A 25,904-nucleotide genomic window follows, 5' to 3' on the forward strand; every position below is an offset into this window, starting at 1 on the left:
AAATTATGGTTTTCTTTTACAGTATCCACCTCCCTCCTTAGATCAGCTTTGATAAGCTACATTTTCTGGTCTTGGGCCCATTTAATCTAAAAATTCAAAAATCCTATATAATAAAAGCCTAATATGCAAATTGTCCCCTTGACCGGAGTTCAACCAGGAGTTCAACCACTCGCTATAATGTGCACTGACCACCAGGGGGCAGCGTGGAACATGGTGGCATCGGTGACACTGCACTGGCAGTGGGCGGCAGTGGAGGCGCTGCTGGCCCCAATGGGCCCGATGAGAGCAGGACTGCGGCAGGATGGTGGAGCAGGTGAGTGGGTGGCACCAGGCCAAGGCAGGAGCAAGTGAGGCCCAATCGCCCTGCTGATTGCCCCACAGACAGTGACCAGAGGCAGTGGCAGGGGACTCGATAACTCAGGCAGAGGGGGGCATACGGGGGCCAGGGCCCAGAAGTCAGCTGGGACCTGCCATTCCATGCAGACACTCACACTTCGATTGCCAGCTAGATCTAGGGACTGCACCTGTGCATGAATTTTGTGCACTAGGCCTCTAGTACTATTATAATGCTGTTCACAAAAACTTTTATTATCCTTTTAATGTCTGCAAGGCTCTGTAGTAATGGCTTCTTTTTCCTTTCTGATATTAGTTATAGTTTGTCAATTTTATTAGCCTTTTCAAATAAGAAACTTCTGGCTTCATACTCTCATATATTTCTTTTCTATACCATTAATTTCTGATCTTATAAGTTCCTTGGTTTTAGATTGCTTTTCTTTTTCTAATGTCTTGAAAGAGATGACTGCTTTTCATTCTTTGTTTTTCTAAAATGTGCATATTGTCTATAAATTTCCTTTAAACTGTGTGCCAAAGTTTTTGAGATGCCATTTTATTGTTCAATCTAAAGTATTTTTGGAATTCCAATGTAAGTTATTTGATCAATGCGTTATTTAAAATATTTTAAAATTTTCAAATACATGGGATTATTTATTTACCTTATTGTTATTGATTTCTGGATACTTAAACTCACTAAGGTCAAAGAATATGTGATAATAATCCTTTAAAATTGGTTGAAATTATCCTTATGATTGAAGCATATGGTCAGAGTTCTGTGTGTGTTTAAAGAATGTTCATATTATCTGATTCCTCTATCAGTTACTGAGAGAAGCATGCTAAAATATACTTAGTTTTATCGATTTCTTTTTGTTAATTTTTGCTTTATATATATTGAAATTATGATATTAGGTGCATGCAAATGCATACTTGTTACTTTCTAGTTGATTGAACTGTTAAGGATTTAAATATGAACAGCAGCCCTAACCGGTTTGGCTCAGTGGATACAGCGTCGGCCTGCGGACTGAAAGGTCCCAGGTTCGATTCCAGTCAAGGGCATGTACCTGGGTTGTGGGCACATACCCAGTAGGAGGTGTGCAGGAGGCAGCTGATCAATGCTTCTCTCTTATCGATGTTTCTAACTCTCTATCCCTCTCCCTTCCTCTCTGTAAAAAATCAATAAAATATATTTTTTAAAAATGAAATATATATATATATTTTTATTTTAGTTACTTTATTGATTAAGGTATCACATATTTGTCATCAACCCCCTCCTCCCGTTCCCTTCCCAAACCCCCCCCCACGCAAGCCCCCCCCCCCCTGTTGTCCGTGATCACTGATTAGGCTCATATGCAAGCACACAAGTCCTTTGGTTGATCTATCTCCCTTGTCCCCACTCTCCCCTACCTTCCCTCTGAGGTCTGACAGTCTGATCAATGCTGTTCTTGTTCTTCAGTCTATGTTGTTCATCTTTTCCTCTAGATGAGTGAGCTCGTGTGATACTAGGAATACACTTATAGGAACTGAAAATGAGACAAGCAATAATGGTTATGCTGAGAGGCAAATGAATCAGTCTATAGTGAGTTTCTTTCTGGTTCATTTGCCTCTCAGTATAGACGGGACTCAAAAGAACTGTTGGCCCTGAAATATATTTTTAAAAAATATATGAAAAGCAAATTTTTAAAACATGTGAATAAAACACAGGAGAATATCTCTTTGGCCTCTGAATAGAGAAGAATCTTTTAAATGAGACACAAATATTAACCAGTAGGAGAAGATATTTGCAGAGAAAATAACCAATAAAGGATTGGTTATCCAGAACCTACAAATAACCCTATGAATCAATACAAGGCAAATAACCCAATAGAAAAAATGGGCAAACACCTAAATAGGAATTTTATAGAAGAGGAAACTTAAATGGCAAATAAACTTATGAAAAGATGCCCAACCACAGTGGTAATTAGGGAAATACAAACTAACACTAAAATGAGATACTATTATGTGTCCACCTTACTGGTAAAACTTGAATTGGCAAAGACAGTAATGAGAACTCCCATTGCTTGTGAGGATGTAAATTGGCACAATCACTTTGACTAATAATTTAGCATTACTTAAATGGAGATATGCATACTGTATGTCCCAGCATTTATTAGATATATACCTAGAGAAACCCTTGCTCCTATTTACCAATACATATCCTATATAATAAAAGCCTAATATGCTAAGTGCCGGTCGTCCAGTTGTTTGTTCAACCAATCAAAGCGTAATATGGTAATGATATGCTAAGGATGCTCAACCGCTCGCTATGATGTGTACTGACCACCAGGGGGCAGAGGCTCCGACTGGTAGGTTAGCTTGCTGCTGATTGGGACTGAGTGAGACTGGCCAGACATGCCCTGGAGCCTTCCCGCATCCCTCCCCGGCCCTGATTGTGCACCAGTGGGGTCCCTCAGCCTGGCCTGTGCCCTCTCACAGTCTGGGACCCCTCAAGGGATGTCAGCCAGTTTTGGCCCGATCCTGCAGGCCAGGCCAAGGGACCCCACTGGTGCATGAATTCATGCACCGGGCCTCTAGTATACAATAATATTTATGGCAACATTGTTGTTAAAGCAATAGCAACAACAACAAAAATTTTAAAAACAACAACAACAAAAAAAACACACCTAGAAACAACCACTACCTATTAACAGTATTTTGGATATTTAAATTGTTTTATTTTTATAAAATGGAACACAACATAATTTTGAATTTTTAAAAAACTGAGGAAGACATACAACATGATTCCATTCATTTAAGATTTTTAAAAAAGCAGGTAGTGAAACTATACTTATATATATAGTATAGAAAAAAAACTAAACAATATATTTGTTGGAAAAGCAGATCTGTAAATCATTTTCAAAAAGGGAAAAAAAAAAACAGATACAAGATGTAGATTGGTGATTACCTCAGAGCTGAGAGAGGTACACAAAGATTTTGATACTGTTGTTTCCAAAGCTAAATGGTCAATGAGTAATTGATCTTTGTAGTATAATCTAAGCTGTACATATACATTCCATACACTCTTACATATGTATTTTACATTTTAATTTTTAAAAAATAGTCAAGTATGTCAACTTAGGAGGATTTTATCTAAATAGTTAATCAAGTATTTGGCCTTGAAAAAAACAATCTCATTTACCATTGCACCAAAAAAATTAAGATACCTAGGAATAAACTTAACTAAAGACGTAAAAGACCTGTACTCAGAAAACTACAGGACATTGAAAAAAGAGATAGAGGAAGACATAAACAAATGGAAGAACATACTATGTTCATGGATTGGGAGAATCAATATCCTTAAAATGTCCATACTACCCAAAGCAATCTACAGATTCAATGCAATCCCCATTAAAATACCAATGGCATACTTCAAAGATCTAGAACAAACTCTCCAAAAATTCATCTGTAATAAAAAAAGACCCCGAATAGCCACAGCAATCCTGAGAAAGAAGAACAAAGTTGGAAGGATCACAACACCAGATATCAAGCTATATTACCAAGCCACAGTTCTCAAAACTTCCTGGTACTGGCACAAAAACAAACATATAGACCAATGGAACAGAAAGAGAACCCAGAAATCGACCCAAGCCATTATGCTCAATTAATATTTGACAAAGGAGGCAAGAACATACAATGGAGTCAAGACAGTCTCTTCAATAAATGGTGTTGGGAAATTTGGTCAGATACATGCAAAAAAATGAAACTAGATCACCAACTTACACCATATACAAAAACAAATTCAAAATGGCTAAAAGACTTAAATGTAAGTCGGGAAACCATAAAAATCCTACAAGACTCCATAGGCAGCAAAATAGCAGACCTATGTGGTAGCAATATCTTTACAGACACAGCTCCTAGGGCAATGAAGACTAAGGAGGAAATAAATGGGACTACATCAAAATAAAAAGCTTCTGCACAGCAAAAGAAACCATCAACAAAACAACAAGAAAGCCCACTGCATGGGAGAACATATTTGCCAATGATATTTCAGATAAGGATTTAATCTCCAAAATTTACAGAGAACTCATATAACATAACAAAAGGAAGATAAACGATGCAATCAAAAAATGGGCAAAGGATCTAAATAGACACTTTTCAAAAGAGGACATACAAAAGACCGAGAGACATATGAAAACATGCTCAAAGTCACTAATCATCTGAGAGATGCAAATCAAAACAATGAGATACCATCTCACACCTGTCAGAATGGCTATCATCAACAAACGACAAGTGCTGGTGAGGATGTGGAGAAAAAGGAACCCTGGTGCACTGCTGGTGGGAATTCAGACTGGTGCAGCCAATGTGGAAGACAGTATGGAGTTTCCTCAAAAAGTTAAAAATGGAACTCCCATTTGACCCAGTAATCCCACTTCTAGGACTATATCCCAAGAAACCAGAAACACCAATCAGAAAGGACATATGCACCCCTATGTTCATAGCAGCACAATTTACAATTGCTAAGATTTGGAAACAACCTAAGTGCCCATCAGCTGATGAGTGGATTAAAAAACTGTGGTACATCTACACAATGGAATACTACGCTGCTATAAAAAAGAAGGAACTTTTACCATTTGCAGCAGCATGGATGGAACTGGATAGCATTATGCTAAGCAAAATAAGCCAGTCGGAGAAAGATAAATAATATCACATGATCTCACTTATATGTGGGATATAATGATCAACATAATTTGATGAACAAGAATAGATCCAGAGACAAATGGCAGGGGAGGGAGTGGTTAGACAACAACCAAAGGACTTGTATGCATGCATACTAGCATAACCAATGGACACAGACACTGGGGCAGTAGGGGCTTGCCTGGGGTGGGAATGGCTGTGTGTGGGGTGGGTGTTGTCAAGCGGGGAAAAAGGAGACATATGTAAAACTTTAGACGACAAAATAAATAAATAAATAAATAAGGCCTTGAACAAACCATGTTTATTCATCTGAAAAATTAATTTATCCAGGGCATCTCTTACCCTGAAAATACCTGGTAATCCAGTTTTACTATTTTTTTCTTCTGTATTTCAGCTATGTTATACAACCGTGCAATATTACCTGTTATTTTAAATATCCAATTAGTTGAAGAAAAGTGCAAGGGATTCGCCTTAGTGAATTCTACTGCAATGGGACTTCTTTTATCTTCGACTTCATATAAGGATATTTTTGTCACTATCAGCCTCATTTCCTATGCCTCAGATAAACAATGTATGATAGCCCCAGTCACACTTCTTAGTGAATTATCATTCAGAATCTGTATCTAGCAGGGAGGTCCCACATTGATGTTTTATGATTCATACTCATTAGAACAAGCATGTCAAACTCAAATAACACAGGCCAAATAAACAAGGATTAAGTTAATGTGGGCTGCAAAAAAACAAAAGCTTTAATTTTCATAGAAACGTAGCTTTAGAAAAACCAAGATGGCGGCATAGGTTAAACACCTAACCTGCAGCCGGGCACAACAATTTCAAAAATACAACTAGAGGTCAGAACGGACATCGTCCAGAACCACTGGAGAGCTGGCGGACTGAAATGCCCACAGCTGGGGGGAAGGAGAAGGCCACGGGGACAGTCGGGGAAGCCGTAAAAGCCTGAGGTATGGAGAAACGGGCGGAGACACGAGCACACGCGCCTGCGGGGAGGATGGAACCGGAGAGGAGGGGGTGGCTGATGACCTGGCCGGAGTTCACTGGCAGGAAGGAGATAAAGGCTCCGGAGTGCGCTGAGCACCGGCTCCGATTGCACTGAACCCCATTCCGGGCGAAACCCTGGGAAACTCACTCACTTTCGCAACTCCGCCGCCCCCGCTGGCTGCCCGGCCCGGGACGCTGGGGACGCCGCCGCCGCGGCGGCGCCCGGAGCCCGGCGGCCTCCCAGCACCCGTCCCCGCCGCACAGCCCCCGCGCACCTGGTGCCGCGGGCCGCGCGCCCCGCACACCGGACGGAGGCCCGGGCGCTATCTCCGTGCACCTCCCAGCGGCGCTAGACTTCAGTAGAGTTGACTGAATTCAAGGGATTAAGAAGTATAAATTGGGGGGACGCCGCGGCGGCGACGTCCGGAACACGGCGATGGCGGTGCCTGGAGCTCGGCGGCCGCCCAGCGCCCGTCCCAGCCGCGCGGCCCTCGCGCGCCTGGTTCCGCGGGACGCGCGCACCGCGCACCGGACGGAGGCCCGGGCGCCCTTTCCGTGCACCTCCCGGCGGCGCTAGACTTCAGTAAAGTTGACTGAAATGAAGGGAGTAAGAAGTACAAATTGAGAAGTTTGAAAAAGATGGCGGCGGAGGTTAAAGGCTGTTCTGTTGCCTCGCACCCAGCGAAATCGGAGGGGATGAGGTGTGGAGGTGCGTGGGTCTGGCTGGTGGCGGGGGAAAGGGGCTTTTGTTCCAAACCTAAGGGAGATTAGCTCTCCATCACCCTGAAACCCATCTTCTGGCGAACCCCGGGTGACCCAGATGCCTGCGGGGAGAGGCGGGACTCTTGCAGAGGTGCGCCCAGCAATCAGTGTTTGCTGCGCTGGAGTGCGGAACGAGGGGACTTAGATACATGGAAGGCAGAAGGACCAGACTCACAGCCATCGAGGCTCGCCGCACCATGGCCTGTTGGCGCCCTGAGACCCCGCCCCGCCCTGGGACCCGCCCCGCACGTCTTGAAGACCTGCCCCGCAAGTCTTGCAGGCACACCTGCGCCCCAAGCAACGGCTTATGCATGTGGGTGGACTGCCCTCTGGCAGCGGACCAGATGATCTGCTGCTCTAGTCGGACTGCTCCAGGGCCACTCAGACAGGAGGAAGAAACTACAGTTTTTGCTGTAATCCTTGCTGAGTGCCTAAGGCAGTAGCTGATCTACACCCCATTGGAGACCCAGAAACGAGGGCATCTAGTGGTCTGTGGGAGATGACACCAGATTTCAACCACGTGCATAAGGGACACATTCAACGGGAATATTCAGTGAGCGCCAAAGCTTTGCTGCACCAAGACCCGGCCCATAAACGTATCTCCTGCACAGCAACTCTTCCTTTATAGACAAAGAGAGCCCCCCCAGTGACACCAACACCAATCAAGACTTAACTATACAAAGGAGGACCAAGATGGAGGCATAGGGCGGAAGCCTGATTGTTGCCTACCACAACAACTTTGAGACTACGACAAGAGAGCAGAGCAGACACCATCCAAGACCACCATAGGGCTGGCTGAGTAGATGCTCTACAACTAGAATAAAAGAGGGGGATGTGGGATGATGCTGATGCCGGTGACCCAAAGACCACACTTTAAGAACTACGGCTCAGGCGACACAAAAGAACTATGGCTCAGGCGATACAACAGCGGCCTGGAACGTGCTCGGCGCAGTTCCCCCGGCGGTCTCCGGCTGAGGGGACGGCTCCACTGGCAGCCAAGCACGGACAGACGAGCCCCTATGAGACATGGGGTGGGAGACTCCGCGCTTGCTGACCTCTGAGTCCGTCAAGAATCTCAACGCCCCGGAAGCGGCCAGGTGCGCATGCTCCTGGCGACCGGCCACCGATGCAGACCCAAGGGCCGACACAGCGACGCCAGACTGGCCCACCGCCATGCACCGGGTGCACCGGAGCTTCGCCGAGCCGCTGCCCGACGAGTTCTGCAGCAGCCATACTGGAGCTCCGGAAGGATGGCCAGGGGAATTGCTGAGGGGGGATTGACCGGCAGGAATTGGGATCGGGAAGACGGGGCCCCGCTGAGACCCGGGTGCGGGCGGGGTTGCGCGCCTCTGGGCTCGGGTGTGGTCACACGCCTCTGGGTATAAGTGAGGCCTCACGTCCCTGGGTCTAGGTGAGGCCACATGCCCCTGGGTCCAGGTGAGGCCGGACTCCGGGTCCGGGTGAGGCCAAGTGCCCCTGAACCCGGATGACGCTGGATCCCGTGCCCGGGCGAGGCCAAGCGCCCCTGGGTCAGGGAGAGCCCACACACCCCTGGGTCCAGGCGAGACCATGTGTCCCTGGATCCGGGTGAGGCCGCATGCACCTAGGCCCGGGTGAGCCCAAGTGGCCCTGGGTCTGGGAGAGGCCAAGCGTCCCTGGGTCCGGGTGAGACCATGTGTCCCTGGATCCGGGTGAGGCCTCGGGCACCTAGGCCCGGGTGAGGCCACGTGCCCCTGGGTCTGGGAGAGGCCAAGCGTCCCTGGGTCCGGGCGAGACCATGCGTCCCTGGATCCGGTTGAGGCCTCGTGCACCTAGGCCCGGGTGAGCCCAAGTGGCCCTGGGTCTGGGAGAGGCCAAGCGTCCCTGGGTCCGGGTGAGACCATGTGTCCCTGGATCCGGGTGAGGCCTTGTGCACCTAGGCCCGGGTGAGCACAAGTGGCCCTGGGGCTGGGAGAGGCCAAGCATCCTTGGGTCCGGGTGATACCATGTGTCCCTGGATCCGGATGAGGCCTCGTGCATCTAGGTCCGGGTGAGCCCAAGTGGCCCTGGGTCAGGGAAAGGCCAAGCGGCCCTGGGTCCGGGCGAGACCATGTGTCCCAGGATCTGGGTGAGGCCTCGTGCACCTAGGCCCGGGTGAGCCCAAGTGGCCCTGGGTCGGGGAGAGGCCAAGCATCCCTGGGTCCGGGTGAGACCATGTGTCCCAGGATCCGGGTGAGGCCTCGTGCACCTAGGCCCGGGTGAGCCCAAGTGGCCCTGGGTCTGGGAGAGGCCAAGCATCCCTGGGTCAGGGTGAGACCATGTGTCCCTGGATCCGGGTGAGGCCTCGTGCACCTAGGCCCGGGTGAGCCCAAGTGGCCCTGGGTCGGGGAGAGGCCAAGCGTCCCTGGGTCCGGGTGAGACCATGTGTCCCTGGATCCGGGTGAGGCCTCGTGCACCTAGGCCCGGGTGAGCCCAAGTGGCCCTGGGTCTGGGAGAGGCCAAGCATCCCTGGGTCAGGGTGAGACCATGTGTCCCTGGATCCGGGTGAGGCCTCGTGCACATAGGCCCGGGTGAGCCCAAGTGGCCCTGGGTCTGGGAGAGGCCAAGCGTCCCTGGGTCCGGGTGAGACCATGTGTCCCTGGATCTGGGTGAGGCCTCGTGCACCTAGGCCCGGGTGAGCCCAAGTGGCCCTGGGTCGGGGAGAGGCCAAGCGTCCCTGGGTCCGGGTGAGACCATGTGTCCCTGGATCCGGGTGAGGCCTCGTGCACCTAGGCCCGGGTGAGCCCAAGTGGCCCTGGGTCTGGGAGAGGCCAAGCTTCCCTGGGTCCGGGTGAGACCATGTGTCCCTGGATCCGGGTGAGGCCTCGTGCACCTAGGCCCGGGTGAGCCCAAGTGGCCCTGGGTCTGGGAGAGGCCAAGCGTCCCTGGGTCCGGGTGAGACCATGTGTCCCTGGATCCGGGTGAGGCCTCGTGCACCTAGGCCCGGGTGAGCCCAAGTGGCCCTGGGTCTGGGAGAGGCCAAGCATCCCTGGGTCCGGGTGAGACCATGTGTCCCAGGATCCGGGTGAGGCCTCGTGCACCTAGGCCCGGGTGAGCCCAAGTGGCCCTGGGTCTGGGAGAGGCCAAGCATCCCTGGGTTCGGGTGAGACCATGTGTCCCTGGATCCGGGTGAGGCCTCGTGCACCTAGGCCCGGGTGAGCCCAAGTGGCCCTGGGTCTGGGAGAGGCCAAGCGTCCCTGGGTCCGGGTGAGACCATGTGTCCCTGGATCCGGGTGAGGCCTCGTGCACCTAGGCCCGGGTGAGCCCAAGTGGCCCTGGGTCTGGGAGAGGCCAAGCATCCCTGGGTCCGGGTGAGACCATGTGTCCCAGGATCCGGGTGATGCCTCGTGCACCTAGGCCCGGGTGAGCCCAAGTGGCCCTGGGTCTGGGAGAGGCCAAGCGTCCCTGGGTCCGGGTGAGACCATGCGTCCCTGGATCCGGATGAGGCCTCGTGCACCTAGGCCCGGGTGAGCCCAAGTGGCCCTGGGTCTGGGAGAGGCCAAGCGTCCCTGGGTCCGGGTGAGACCATGCGTCCCTGGATCCGGATGAGGCCTCGTGCACCTAGGCCCGGGTGAGCCCAAGTGGCCCTGGGTCGGGGAGAGGCCAAGCGTCCCTGGGTCCGGGTGAGACCATGTGTCCCTGGATCCGGGTGAGGCCTCGTGCACCTAGGCCCGGGTGAGCCCAAGTGGCCCTGGGTCTGGGAGAGGCCAAGCATCCCTGGGTCCGGGTGAGACCATGTGTCCCAGGATCCGGGTGAGGCCTCGTGCACCTAGGCCCGGGTGAGCCCAAGTGGCCCTGGGTCTGGGAGAGGCCAAGCATCCCTGGGTCCGGGTGAGACCATGTGTCCCTGGATCCGGGTGAGGCCTCGTGCACCTAGGCCCGCGTGAGCCCAAGTGGCCCTGGGTCTGGGAGAGGCCAAGCGTCCCTGGGTCCGGGTGAGACCATGTGTCCCTGGATCCGGGTGAGGCCTCGTGCACCTAGGCCCGGGTGAGCCCAAGTGGCCCTGGGTCTGGGAGAGGCCAAGCGTCCCTGGGTCCGGGTGAGACCATATGTCCCTGGATCCGGGTGAGGCCTCGTGCACTAGGCCCGGGTGAGCCCAAGTGGCCCTGGGTCGGGGAGAGGCCAAGCGTTCCTGGGTCTGGGTGAGACCATGTGTCCCTGGTTCCAGGTGAGGCCTTGTGCAACTAAGCCCGGGTGAGGCCACGTGCCCCTGGGTCTTGGAGAGGCCAAGCGTCCCTGGGTACGGGTGAAGCCAGATCCTGGGTCCGGGTGAGGCCGTGCGCCCCTGGATCCATCCGGGTGAGGCTGGGTCCCAGGCCCGGGTGAGACCACGCGCCCCTTGGGTTTGGGTGAGGCCACGTGCCCCTTAGTCCAGGTGACGCCGTGCCCCTGGGTTCGGCCGAGACCAAACCAGAGGGAGTCGGACCTCCATTACCACCATTTGTCCACCGTCCAGAGCTGAGGGGTCAGTGCTGGCATGTACACATGAGGAACTGCTGGACGTCGAGGTTGGGTCTCGGAAGAACTGTTGGTCCAGGGGGAAGCTCGCTACGGATTGATTCATTTGCCTGTCAGCATAAATATTGTTGCTCGTCTCACATTCAGTTCTTATTAGTATATATCTAGTGACATTTGATCTCATTCATCTAGAGGAAATGATGAACAACATAGACTGAGGAACGGGAACGGAGCCAGAATCAAGGAGGCATCGATCGGACTATCGGGCCTCGGAGGGAGGATGGGGGAGGGTAGGGTGAGTGTGGGGGGAGGGGGAGAGTTCAACCAGAGGACCTGTGTGCATGCATGTGAGCCTGTCCAGTGGTTGAGTTCGGCAGGGGGTTGGGGCATGCGTGGGGAGAGGGGTGGGATGGGAATGGGGGGATGAGGACAGATATGTGACACCTTAATCAATAAAGAAATTTAAAAAAAAAAAAAAAAAGGTAAAGATGAAAAAAAAAAAAAAAAAAAAAAGAAACGTAGCTTTATTTCGATAGAGACATGCTGAATACAAAGGGCTGAAATAAATGAGTAATTGTTAACATAAAATAATAGAACATTTTAATAAAAATTAATATTTTTTCTTGAGCATTAACTTACCAGACACTGAGTAACTGCACAAATTAACAAGCGTAAAGCAAATAAACCTATTTTTCTTGTTCTCCGAAAGCGAAGTATTTCCTGTTGTGCACACCAAACAAGTCAGTACAAGACTAATGACATGGCAATTGGCTGCTAAAATATTCGCTGCTAGTATTAGTGGAGAGAAATGGTGTGCCTGCGCTTAAGGCATGTAAGGGGGAAATTAATGCAACATGATTATAGTAAGCAGTCATTAGCAAACGTTGTACTTCATTATTAATAATTATATATAACAGGATATTGTAAAAATTAAGCTATGAATTTTTTATTAAGACATTTCTTAAATACCATTATATTGGCTGGGCCGCAAAATGTTGTGGGCCACATGCGGCCTGTGGACCATGAGTTTGACATGCTTGCATTAGAAGGATTCCTGCCTTTGATTATAATCTGAGTTCTAAGTAGAGGGTTTGTTTAAATTATTCAGTATAGACCCATGGTCGGCAAACTGCGGCTTGCGAGCCACATGCGGCTCTTTGACCCTTTGAGTGTGGCTCTTCCACAAAATACCATGGCCTGGGCGAGTCTATTTTGAAGAAGTGGCATTAGAAGAAGTTTAAGTTTAAAAAATTTGGCTCTCAAAAGAAATTTCAATCATGTACTGTTGATATTTGGCTCTGTTGACTAATGAGTTTGTCGACCACTGGTATAGACTAACCAATTATTTGGGAAAACTATGGGAAAATAAATTTTGGTCACCTAAATGTTAAGGCAAATGCTGGAGAGCTGAGGTAGTGTGTCAAAGTAAGTATTAAGGTAGACATCTATAGGTAGTGGAAAATTTGTATACATTTGTGGTCTGTCCTTTTTCTCCTGGTGATCTGAATAAAACCTTAATTTTTTTCTTTTCCTTTTTTTTAAAAACAGCTTTATTGTGGTATAATTTACAACCTGTAAAATCTGCCCTTTGTAAGTGTACAGTTCACTAATTTCTAGTATACTTATATAGCTATGCAACCATCACCACACATAAAATCATTTTTAAGAAAAATTTATTTCTCCAAATTTAGATTCGAATTTTTATTCATTCCTACTCATTTTTCACTATCCAACTTAGTCACAACTTTTCTTTATAATTTTCTTCTCCTATTCTGGTGAATATTGACCTCTCCTTTCTCTGACCTCTGTAATACTTGTCTTTCCCCAAGGACAGATTTTAGATATCGATTACCCAGAACTATACATATAACTTAAGAGGAAGCAAAACTAAGCCCTCTCTATCCCCCAAACTCTTTGTCATACTACTTGAAATCTTTTACCACAGTTCCTAAAACCCCAGCATTAGAAATATTTATCTATTGAATATAGATTGAATATTAGCTGGCAAATACTATTGTGTCAATGTTAAATTTTTTAAATTTGATATTGATTATATAGAGAATATCTTGGTTCTTAGGAGATACTTCCTGAAGTATTTAGGGGAAATAATTATAATGCTTGTAACTTATTCTAAGGTGGTTCAGCAAAATAACATTAGTAATCTATAATAATAAAAGTGTAATATGCTAATTAGACCAGACAGCTGACCGACCTTCCGGACATCCTTCCCGACAAAGCTGTGGTGGCAGGGACTGAGGCAGAGGCAGTTAGGGGCTATCAGGCAGGCAGGCAGAGAGGTTAGGGGTGATCAGGCAGGCAGGTGAGCGGTTAGGGCTGATCAGGCAGGCAGGCGAGTGGTTAGGAGCCAGTGGTCCCGGATTGCGAGAGGGATGTCCAACTGCTAGTTTAGGCCCAATCCCGCAGGAATCCCTGCAGGATTGGACCTAAACAGTCAGTTGGATCAGGCCTAAACTGGCAGTTGGACATCCCCCAAGGAGTCCTGGATTGCGAGAGGGTGCAGGCCAGGCTGAGGGACACCCCCTAACCCGTGCATGAATTTCGTGTACTGGGCCTCTAGTCTAAATATATAAAAGTCTAAGCAACCATCTGACTGTTCGACTAGTAGCTATGATGTGCACTGACCACCAGGGGGCAGACACTTAATGCACAGGCATGGAAACATGGCACAGACTGATGAATCTCAGAGGGAAGGGGGGAGGGGGAAGAGATTAACCAAAGATCTTATATGCATTCTAGAGGCCCAGTGCACGGATTCGTGCACTGGTAGGATCCCTCAGCCTGGCCTGTGGGGATCGGGCTGAAACTGGCAGTCTGACATCCCCCAAGAGGGCATTACAAGAGGGCACAGGCCAGGCCGAGGGACCCCACCAGTGCATGAATCCATGCACTGGGCCTCTAGTAGATAGATAAAGCAAGAAAAGGGCCTGAAAAAGTCAGATTCACTGGACTAAAAAGTATCTTGAGATAATTCAAGACAAGATTATAAACTGGCCCAGACTTTTTTTTTTTTTTCTTTAAATCTCTGGAGCAGTTTAAAAAAAATTACAGTAACAAGTTCTAGAAAAGAAATGTATTGCAAAAGTTATATTAAAAGAAAATTAAGCCCTGGATGGTATGGCTTAGTTGGTTATAGCATCCCATGCATTGAAGTGTCGTGTGTTTGATTCCTGATCAGGCACATACCCAGGTTGTGGATTCAGTCCCTGGTTGGGGCATGTATGGGAGGTAATCAATCGATGTTTCTCACATCGATGCCTTCTCTCTCTCTTTCCCCCTCTCCTTTTTTCTCTCTCTAGAACCAATGAAAAACATATCCTCAGCCCTAACTGGTTTGGCTCAATGGATAGAGCGCTGGCCTGTGGATGGAAGGGTCCCATGTTCGATTCTGGTCAAGGGCACATGCCTGGGTTGCAGGCTCCACCCCCAGTAGGGGGAATGCAGGAGGCAGCCAATCAATGATTCTCTCTCATCATTGATGTTCCTATCTCTCTCTCCCTCTCCTTTCCTCTCTGAAATCAATAAAAATATATATATTTTAAAAATATCCTCAGGTGAGGATTTTTTTAAAGAAAATATAATAGGAAGAAGAGTATACATCTGAAAATTCATCTAATACAGAGTCATTATGCTAGACCAGTGGTGGGCAACCTTTTGAGCTTGGTGTGTCAAACTTCGCCAAAAAACTGAGCATAACTCGGGTAGTGTGTCACTTTGAGGAAAAAACATTATTTCGCAAATGTTTCATCCTCAGGAGCAGCAAATGTTTCATCCTCGGCATGCGGCCACCTCAGCGGCCGCATGTCATCAGAAATGGCTACGCGTGTCAGTGCTGACACGCGTGTCATAGGTTTACCATCACTGTGCTAGACTAATGACAGCGTAATAGAATTTCTGGGCACATTGGAAAAGGGTTCCCAAGCATCACAAACTCAAGTTGCAGTTTGCTTCGGTAACAATAGCATGATTATCACTCTCATGAGAGAGGCTCCTGTGTCATAGAAGACCCTAGTGAATTAAGAGTATCTTGAAAGACTCTGGTGAAATCCACTTAGGACACTGAGAATGGAATTTAATTTGTGAATCCTTTTTTCAGTATTCATTATTAAATTGGGAAGAGAAACCAGTGAGACTGGTAATCTATTTCAATACTTCTTTAATAATGCTCTGAATTTATACAATAGTATGCCTAATTACTGTGGCTGCACGATATGCAGTGGTTCTTTATTCTCCCCACCATCATTAAGGCAAGGGCAGAAGTAGGAATAAAGTTTCTCCATGAAAGTACTACTGAAGGTGTAAATGTGGGTCATGGTTTTAGCATTGTAGAAGGACACCTGCCCTCCTTCATAATCTAAGTATATGCCCACCTTGTCAAGGTTGTTAGTCAGCTTCACACTGCAAGAAGGCAAATCCAGAGCCTTTAGATCATTTTGGTTCCTTAGTCTTAAAAGCCAGAATCCTTGCTCAGGAGTTAGAGGACAGCTGCCTTTCCGAATGATGGATTCTCTGACAACGCCAACTGTCCACTTTGTCTTCTTTGCTACTTCTACTTCCCAGTACCATTTTCCAGATGTGAAGCCTTTTGAGCCCAGCACAGCCACACTTGAGTCAAACCTCTCTGGATCGTCGGGCATTACCTGCTTAATGTCACCATGCCACACACTGGTTCGGTTTTTGGACAGCACCAAATTTGGGTGCGCTGTTTTAGGGTCCAGAGTTAATGGAAATAAGCCTAGGAAGAAAATAAGAGAAAGTAGGGCATGGGAGAAAAGGGGTGAATGCATATTCCCATAGTAGAAGTCAGTATTTATATAAACACCAATAATTTATCTCCCCATGCACATATATTCTTAGATAGGTAATTACTTATATATACTCGTTACTGTTTTGGAATCTATGTGGCTATATTCTAGACATTTTTATATTTGTGATAAAAATTAGACTGTACTCTGAAGCAATTTATTCTCTAATAAAGAAAACAATACAAATAATATAAATCTGTACTAGTAAGTGTCAGAAAATACAAATGTTGAAGAGGTAACACTTAGGTAAATTTGTCCTAGGAAAGCTTTCTAAGGACAATAACTATTTCCATTGTGATATAACATCTATGAAATGTATTCAGGATGCTTTGGGTAAACAGAGGCAAAAAAGCAATGGGTTAAAAACAATAGCTTATGTGGGAGATAACATAAGGGCTTGCCTGTTATAGTCAGTCAAGACCGAGCTAACTGATAGAGACTTTAGAGGACAATGATGAAAAGTTTATATTTGGTTTCTTAGATAATGAGACTTTTGAGATCTAGAATGCTTTAGGCCATTGCTAATCAGAATGTGGTCCATAATCTAAGTGGTTACCAGTTTTGGAGAAGATAGTACAGAAATCAAGAGTGAGCTCTTAGAAATGTTCATAGCAATCTGACAATAATTTTATGTCAGTTGAAGATTATAATAAAAAAACTGGGCTTAACTTAATTCTACTTAAAACTGTTACTTAATTCCACTTTTTCAAGTAATTAATTTATATTGTGTCTACAAACATATCAGTCCATAACAGGTTGAGATTTTAAAAACTGGTGTTTCATTCCACCAGTTTTATTTATAATAACAAATAATATTGTGTAAGTTTATCACAGGGAATTTAACAAGCATTGGTTTAGACAAGTGGTCGGCAAACTCATTAGTCAACAGAGCCAAATATCAACAGTACAATGATAGAAATTTCTTTTGAGAGCCAAATTTTTTAAACTTAAACTTCTTCTAACGCCACTTCTTCAAAATAGACTCGCCCAGGCCGTGGTATTTTGTGGAAGAGCCACACTCAAGAGGACAAAGAGCCGCATGTGGCTTACGAGCCTCAGTTTAACAAGCATTGGTTTAGACAAATCAGTGGGCAGCAGGATAAAAAAGAATTTCTAAATAAAGAGAGGTTGGAAATATACCAGCAAAAAGATGGCACAAATTTTAGGTAAGAGATAATTGAACGTTGGCATAAATTTTCACAAAGAAAACAAAAATGATGTATGTTCACATCATGGACACAGAAGCATATATAGATTTGTTGTTAATGGGTTTATTTATCCTCAGAAGCAAGATCAATCCAGTCCAACTTTCTCTTCCCAGAAAGGCCCAACTCTTTTCCGTTATCCCAGGGATTTCTTTTTCTAACATGAGACTTTGAAGAATTCTGAATTTTTCAATACAGTTTGAATCCTCTCCTTCACATATCCCCATCCACCTTGGGTTGTTACTCTTCCCACTGTGAGGACTAGGATTTTTCTGAAGGTATAAAGACTTCTTACCAACCTATTTAGAGCCCCAAACTGCTTTTGTCACCAAGCTTCTGACACCACCAGCTAGCTCAGTCTGCACTGGCTCTGACGATTTCCTAGGAGTCAGTGTTGTGTCCTCTCTTTTCTTCTCATGCCATATTCAGTCCAACAGTAAGTTTTGTCAGCTCCACCTTTAAAATATATTCTGAGCCTACTCAGAATATAGAGACAAATAACTTCCATAAAGACCACTGCCCTGGCACGACTGCAATAACTTTTTAACTGTTCTCTTTCCACTCTTGCCCATCTGCAACCTATTCTGCCACAACTTGAATGAGCTTATCCATTTCTCCTACTCAAGACACTCTTATGCTACAGAGCAAACAAGACCTACATGACCACCTCTCTGACCTCATCTGACACCACATTGCCCTTATTTACTTTGGTCCAATCACCTTTGCCTTTTGGCTGGTCCTTGAACATACCAATCTCATTCATACTTCAGGGCTTTTACATTTTTCTTGTTCCCAAACACTTTTCCCCCATATGGTTCACTCCTTTTACATTATTTAGGCCTTTGTTCATGCATGTTCAGTAAACTGTTAATGATAGAATCTAGGTCGGTATAGGAGTATTCATTGTAAAATTCTTTAAACTTTTCTGTATGTTTAGAAATTTCCACAATAAAATGTAAGGATGGGGGAGTTACCTTCTCAGAGAGGTTTTCTCTGGCCATTCTATATAAAATAGCATGTTCAGCCCTGCCTGGTTTGGCTTAGTGGATAGAGTGTCGGCCTGCGGACTGAAGGGTCCCAGGTTCGTTTCCAGTCAAGGGCACATGCCCAGGTTGCGGGCTTGATCCCCAGTGAGGGGTGTGCAGGAGGCAGCCAATCAATGATTCTCTCATCATTGATGTTTCTATCTCTCCCTCTCCCTCTTCTTTCCTCTCTGAAATCAATAAAAATATATTTTAAAAAATAGCATGTTCATCCATCCATCACTTTTGGACTATTAGTCTACTTTATATTTTCTTATAAATATTTATTGAGTGTACCTTGCTTTCTTCACAATGGTTATCACTATGTGAAATCATTTATTTGTTCATTGTCCATCTCCTCCACTAGAATGTAATCTCTGGTAGGGCAGGGACATCATCTGTTTTGTTTCCTCATATATCTTCAAAATTTGGAACTGTTCTTAGGTGTTCAAGTAACTGTTTGCTAAATAAGTAAGTGAACTTCAAGGTTCTAATTGAAACCTTGGCACCAGCTAAATCCACCATGCCTCATATTCCTGTTATCCAGAATATAGACCCCTCCAATGATTTATCCTCTAACATGCTCTTGTCCCCATTATTGTGTTCTTTACTTCCCCTGCCTTCACCCATCTTCCCACTGCTCCCACCCAAACCTTTCCACTCTGCCCTTTGGAACTAACTCCCTTGCTAATTAACTCTCCTGCATCCTCAGTTCACAGAATTCTCTCATCACCTCCTTACTCTAACAGAAACCTGGCTGGTTCTTCCTCCAGAAATACAGATTCCAAAAGTTCAAAAGACTATTTATTTTCTAAAATCAGATGTCAGTGATCCAATAGCCACCACTGCCATTTCCAGCTCTGTACTCTACCCCTCATCCTTATGTTAAAAAAAAAAAATCACTTTTCATTTGAGGCTCTTGCCATTAAATTTCATATTACCCTCAATCTCTGTTTGAGGCTATCATGTACAAACTTCCTATTATATATACTCCCTGCACTTTGGCTTAATTTTACTCCTCTACACCAAATCCAGCCCATCATCCCAAGTGATTTTACTGCCTGTGGATATACATGGAATAGAGTGACAGCTATCAGAGGGGCGGGTAGTTGGGGGAACAGTCCCAGTTAGTGACTTTTGACTGCATTTCAGCTGTCCATGTCAATGACCATATTCTGGACCTCATAGTCATCAGGAACTGTTCATTCTCTAAAATCTTAAGCTCAGATATCCCATTGTCTTATTTTTTGAGCTTTCTCAATCTCATTTCCCCCTACAACCATTGCTTCACTTCATTAATCTAGTCCCTGATTTTTCCTTATTAGCCCAAGCTATATTCTTCCTGGCTTTACCTCCTTTCCTAAACAGTTTAGCAATGGAAGTTTGTTACCAATAACTTCAACACTTTTATTTTCTGCAGCACCTGCTAAGCAACTCTGCAACTCTGGGTCTATCCAGCTATTCAAATCCACATCCTAATTCCTGACCACTGAAAGGAAAAAAATCACAAAATTATACATATGGATGCCACAACAGATTCATTATTGCTACTTTATGCTTGATCATCAGCACTGCCCAGAATTTCTGTATTTCCCAAATCAGATCATCTCCAGTTCCTCACAACAGCCTTCAACTCCCTCCTCAAACTTCTATTCCACCAGTCCCCCTCATTCTTTTTATTTTTAGAATCCTGCTATCTTTTATTAAGTCACACAATAAAGAGATTGGCAAAATTATAAAACAATGTCACTCACTAATATTTTAGGTTTTGAAATATATAGGTCTTTTTCCATAGTAATACATTGTTTATGTTCACATATAATAGGTTCATTGTTATTTTTATTTTGTTTTTTTTTTAATTATTATTTTTTAAATATATTTTAGTGATTTTTTACAGAGAGGAAGAGAGAGGGATAGAGAGTTAGAAACATCGATCAGCTGCCTCCTGCACACCCCCTACTGGGATGTGCCCGCAACCAAGGTACATGCCCTTGACCGGAATCGAACCTGGGACCTTTCAGTCCGCAAGCCGACGCTCTATCCACTGAGCCAAACCGGTTTCGGCTCATTGTTATTTTTAAATGAATATTTTAAAGTTTTCCTAATTTTAATTTATAATACATAAATATCGACAGCTATAAGTCACAGAATCAAAAGTCCTTTGGGGTCCTCAGTAAGTTTTAGAGTGTTACAGGGTCCTGAGGCCAACATTTAAGAACATTATTCTAGACAGTACACTCTGTGAGGGCACAGGTTACATCTGTCTTTATCACTACTTTATCCTACATGGTAGGTATTTGAAAAGTGGCTGGCAATACTTATTGAAAAGTGATTGACTGAATGACTGTATGACCGAATGAATGAGACTCAAATTAGACCTTGTCGGGCATTCCAGAGAGAGGGAACAGTCTGATAAAAAGGTCCAAAAACAAGAAAGTAAGGATTTTAGAAAAAGAGTACTCATTCTCTCATTAGATCTCACTCACTCTCCCCTATTTCCACTAATCATCCCCTTTCTGATAGCGTTGATTTCTGCCTTTCTGCAGGCTGCTTCCCTTTGGTATGCTTTTTAAAACTTTATTTTTATTGTTGAAACTATTACAGCTGTCCTCATTTTCCCCCCTCTTTTCCCACCTCCACCCAGCCCCCACACCCTCTTTCCTCTGGCCATCACCACACTGTTGTCTGTGTCTATGGATTATATACATATATGTTCTTTGGAGAATCCCATCACCTTCTTTCATCCTGTTCCCCCAACTACCCTCCCCTCTGATAACTGTCACTCTATTCCATGTATCCATGCTGCTGTTTCTTTTTTGTTTGTCAGTTTATTTCGTCTATTAGATTCCACATATAAGTGAGAACATATGGTATTTGTCTTTCTCTGCCTGATTTATTTCACTTAGCACAATAATCTCCAGATCTACCCATGCTGTCAAAAAAAAGTAAGAGTTCCTTCTTTTTATGGTCACATAGTATTCCCTTGTGTAAATATAACACAGCTTTTTTTTTTTTTTTTTTAATCCAGTCATATACTAATGGGCATTTGGGCTGTTTCCAGATCTTGGCTATTGTAAATAATACTGCTATAAACATAGGGGTGCATATATTCCTTCTGATTGGTGTTTCAGGGTTCCTAGGATATATTCCCAGAAGTAGGATTGCTGGGTCAAAACTTCATACTATTTTCCACAGGGGCTGCACCAGCCTGCATTCCCACCACCAGTGCATTAGGATTCCCTCTTCTCCACATCCTCACCAGCACTTGTTGTTTGTTGATTTATTGGTGGTAGCCATTCTGGCATGTGTGAGGTGGTATCTTGTGCTTTAATTTGCATCCCCCTGATGATTAATAATGTTGAACATTTTTCATATGTCTATTGGCCATCTGTGTGCCAATTTCTATTCAGATTCTTTGCCCATTTTTAAATTGGATTGTTTGTCTTTCTGGTGTTGAGTTTTACAAGTTTTTTATATATTTTGGAAATTAACTCCTTATCAGATGTGTCATTGGCAAATATGTTCTCCCATATAGTGGGTTCCAGTTTAATTTTGTTGATGGTTTCTTCTGCTGTACAGAAGCTTTTCAGTTTAGTAATCCAATTTATTTTTTTTTCCCTTGCTCTAGGAGATATATTAGCAAAAATGTTGCTATGAGCACTGGCCAGTTTTTCTCAGTGGTAGAGTTCAGCCTATGGACCAGAGGGTCTCAGGTTCAATTCCCAGTCAAGGGGGTGCAGGAGGCAATCAATTGATGTGTCTCTCCCTCGTGTCAATGTTTCTGTCTCTCCCTCCTCCCTTCCTCCCACTCTCTCTAAGAAAAAAATCAATAGAAAAAATATCCTCAAGGTGAGGATCATATATATAGTAATGGCCTGGTGCACGAAATTCATGCACAGGGGGTCCCCTCAGCCCAGCCTGCACCCTCTCCAATCAGGGACCCCTCAGGGGAAGTCCGACTGCCGATTTAGGCCTGATCCCCGATTTAGGGATCAGGCCTAAACCGGCAGTCGGACTTCCCTCTCACAATCCGGGACCACTGGTTCCTAACTGCTCACCTGCCTGCCTGTTTGCCCCTAACTGCCCCTGCTGCCAGCCTGGTCGCCCCTTACTGCCCCCCGCCCGATGGCCTGGTCACCCCCAGCTGCCCCACCCTGCCGGCCTGGTCGCCCCACGTAGCCTGCTATTCAGTCATTTGGTCGTCCCTCACTAACGCCCCTGCTGGCCTGGTCGCCCCATGTAGCCTGCTGTTAGGTCGTCCATCCGATTGTTTCAGTAGTGACAGCTCCTGGCTTTTTATATATTATATATATTTTAATATATGTAATATATTATAATATATATATATATACATATATATGAGAAACATCTGGGATTTTACTGGCTATTTTTTCTTCCAGGATTGTTATGTTTTTATTACTTACATTTAAGTATTTTATCCATTTTGAGTTTATTCTTGTGTACAGTGTAAGTTGGTGGTCTAGTTTCTTTTTTTAAGATTTTTTTGGTACATTTTTAAGGAGAGGGGAAGGGAGAGGAAGAGAGAGAAATGTCGATGTGTGAGTAAGACATCATTCAGCTACCTCCCTCACACCCTTGACCAGTGATCGAGCCTGCAACCTGGATATGTGCCCTGACTGGGAATCAACTGGCAACCTTTTGGTGCACAGACGATGCCCAACCAACTGAGCCACAACAGCCAGGGCAGTCTAGTTTCATTTTTTTGCATGTACCTGTCCATTTTCCCCCAGCACCATTTATTGAAGAGACTTTTTAAAAAAATATTTTTATTGATTTTTTTACAGAGAGGAAGGGAGAAAGATAGAGAGCTAGAAACATCGATGAGAGAGAAACATCGACTAGCTGCCTCCTGCACACCCCTTACTGGGGATGTGCCCGCAACCAATGTACATGCCCTTGACTGGAATCGAACCTGGGACCTTTCAGTCAGCAGGCCGATGCTCTATCCACTGAACCAAACCGGTTTCGGCTGAAGAGACTTTCTTTACTTTATTGTATTTTCTTGCCTCTTTTGTAAAATATTAATTGGCCATAAAGGTGTGGGTTGACTTCTGGGCTCTCTGTTCTGTTCCATTGATCTATATGCCTGTTCTTATGCCAGTACCAGGCTGTTTTGATTACAGTGGTCTTATAATATAGTTTGATATCAGATATTGTAATACCTCCAACTTTGTTCTTTTTTCTTAAGATTGCTGAGGCTATTCAGCGTTCCTTTTTGATTCCATATAAATTTTTGAAATATTTTTTCTATATCTGTGAAATATGCCATTGGTATTTTAGTAGGAATCATGTTGAATCTATAGATTACTTTGGGTAGTATGGACATTTTAATGATATTAATTCATCCAATCCATGAACATAGTATAGTCTTCTTTTTACTCTGTTCCCCACACTCACATCTTCCCTACTTAGTGAAACTTCTCAAATGAGTGATCTATTCACTTCACTACTACCTCATCCAAATCACTCCTGGAATTCTTCTCTGGGATCATTCTTTATTTTCTAGTCTCTCCCATGCCTTTGGCTTAGATATTAATAATTTTTCACCTACATGGCTACTGCAAACTCTAAATTTGTATTCCAGTCTCTTGGGAGCAGAAACTATGTCTTTTATTTTTATGTGCTTGTGATGTGTTCCAATAAAACTTTACTTCCAAACAGGCAGCTGTATTTGCCCCAAAGAAATTAGAACACAAAGATTTGTAAAAAAAAATGTTTACACAAATTTATTGATAAAAGCCATAAACTAGGAACTACACAAATGTCCATCAATTGGTGAATGAATATGCAAATTGCAATGTATCCATAAAACATGATTACTGATATATGCAAGGTGAATCTCAGAAAGCATTAGTCTAAGTGAAAAAGCCAGACACAAAAGCCTACAGAATATATAATTCCACTTATATGAGATTTTAGAAAAGATACAAGTGGAAAAAAGCAGAATTAGTGACTCTCAGGGGTTAGGGGTAGAGGAAGGGATTGACTGCAAAGAGATATGCAGGAATTTTTTAGGATGATAAAAAATTTTTATATCTTGATTTTACAGATGTTTACATAAGCATATATATTTGTCAAAACTCATCAAATTGTACACTTTAAAATGATGAGTTTATATCTATGAGGGTTGTTTGTGTGTTTTTTTGCTTAATACCTTCACCTTTTTCACTCAGTCCCCCAGCACCCTCCCCTCTGACAGCTGACAGTCTGTTCTCTATATCTATGAATCTATTTCTATTTTGTTTATTTTGTTCATTAGATTCCACATATAAGTGAAATCATATGGTATTTGTGTTTCTTTGACTGGCTTATTTTACTTAGCATAATACTCTTAAGGTCCTTCCATGCTGTTGCAAAAGGTAAGGTTTCCTTTTTTTTACGACTGAGTAGTATTCCATTGTGTAAATGTAACACAGCTTTCTTATCCACTCATCTACTGATGGGCACAGACAACAGTATGATGATCACCAGAGGGAAATGGGGGTTGAGGGAAGTAGAAGAGAATAAAGGGGAAATAAATGGTGATGGAAGGAGACTTGACTAGTGTGGTGAATAGAGTAAAATGTATTATAGAATTGTACACTTGAAACCTACATACTTTTATTAACCAATGTCACACCAATAAAATTTTAAATGATGATTTTCTTCTATGTTAATTATGTCTTAATAAAGCTGATTTTTTTTTTATTGTCAATGATCTGGAAAAATTGTTAACAGGGATAGATGTGTGATTTTCATTAAGTCAGTAACTACTAATAATAATGAACCTATGTAAATTCTATAAAAAACTTGTAGAATTTTGTATTTATATAAATATTTTTATTTAGAATTTTATGTTCTTAAAATACCATTTGTGTTCTTTTGTCCTGCTCAATTCTTTGGTATCTGCAGGATGATAAAAACTTAGAGTTCCTATTAGGCACACCTATTAAAATTATTGGGGTTTTGGTGTGTTGTTTTTTGAGGGTTTTTTGAAGCACTGAAGATCTCTAAACAATCTCCTAAGATATTATACTCCATTTTATGAACATCAAACAAAAAGGACCTATAAAGACCCTATTACATTCAAAGAGTACATACAATAAACTCCTTCATGGCAGAAATGTTCCAGATATTTATATAACTGATTTAGCAAAACAGTATAAAATATTAGTTGTCACATTTGACAGAAAAATTAAAATCATAGGCTGAGAGGTAATTCTGACATTAGATTCTATTTACCAGTAAAAAGCCATAAATTCTTAATTCATGGTACCAGAGGAAAGTCTGTCATACCAACTAGCTTTCTTTTGCTAAACTCTACTCTTCCCCCTGCCCCAGACTCTAAAGTATTAATTAGGGCCACAGAAGAGGTCCCACAGATGAAACATACATTAGGAGCCCCAGGAACCAATAGCTGCTACCCACTGATACCTGGAGAGAGAATGGACTGCATTTCCCTCCACATCATGTACTGGATGGGACCTTTGTACAGGCCAAAGTTCAGCTTTCTGGAGATAAGCTCTCTGGGTGTCAGCACTTTTATTCCTTTCTCCAAGCTGCAAGGGACATAAATAATTTTTTTTAGCTATCCTCCAGGGACTGAAGATAGG

General features: G+C 44.3%; 1 protein-coding gene across 1 annotated transcript in view; it reads right to left on the bottom strand.

Moving 5' to 3' along the window:
* Nucleotides 1-15,398: 15,398 nt before the first annotated feature.
* Nucleotides 15,399-25,904, bottom strand: part of TRIM69 (tripartite motif containing 69) — a 29,985-nt gene continuing 19,479 nt past the window's right edge. The window contains exons 6-7 of the mRNA XM_008143085.3: nucleotides 25,726-25,850; nucleotides 15,399-15,994 (exon numbers count right to left, since the gene is read on the bottom strand). Coding sequence (XP_008141307.1) covers nucleotides 15,453-15,994; nucleotides 25,726-25,850 — 667 coding nt within the window. The 3' untranslated portion in view covers nucleotides 15,399-15,452. The remainder of the gene's footprint in view (nucleotides 15,995-25,725; nucleotides 25,851-25,904) is intronic.

Source organism: Eptesicus fuscus, chromosome 5 (genome assembly GCF_027574615.1).
Source record: "Eptesicus fuscus isolate TK198812 chromosome 5, DD_ASM_mEF_20220401, whole genome shotgun sequence".
Classification (NCBI taxonomy): domain Eukaryota; kingdom Metazoa; phylum Chordata; class Mammalia; order Chiroptera; family Vespertilionidae; genus Eptesicus; species Eptesicus fuscus.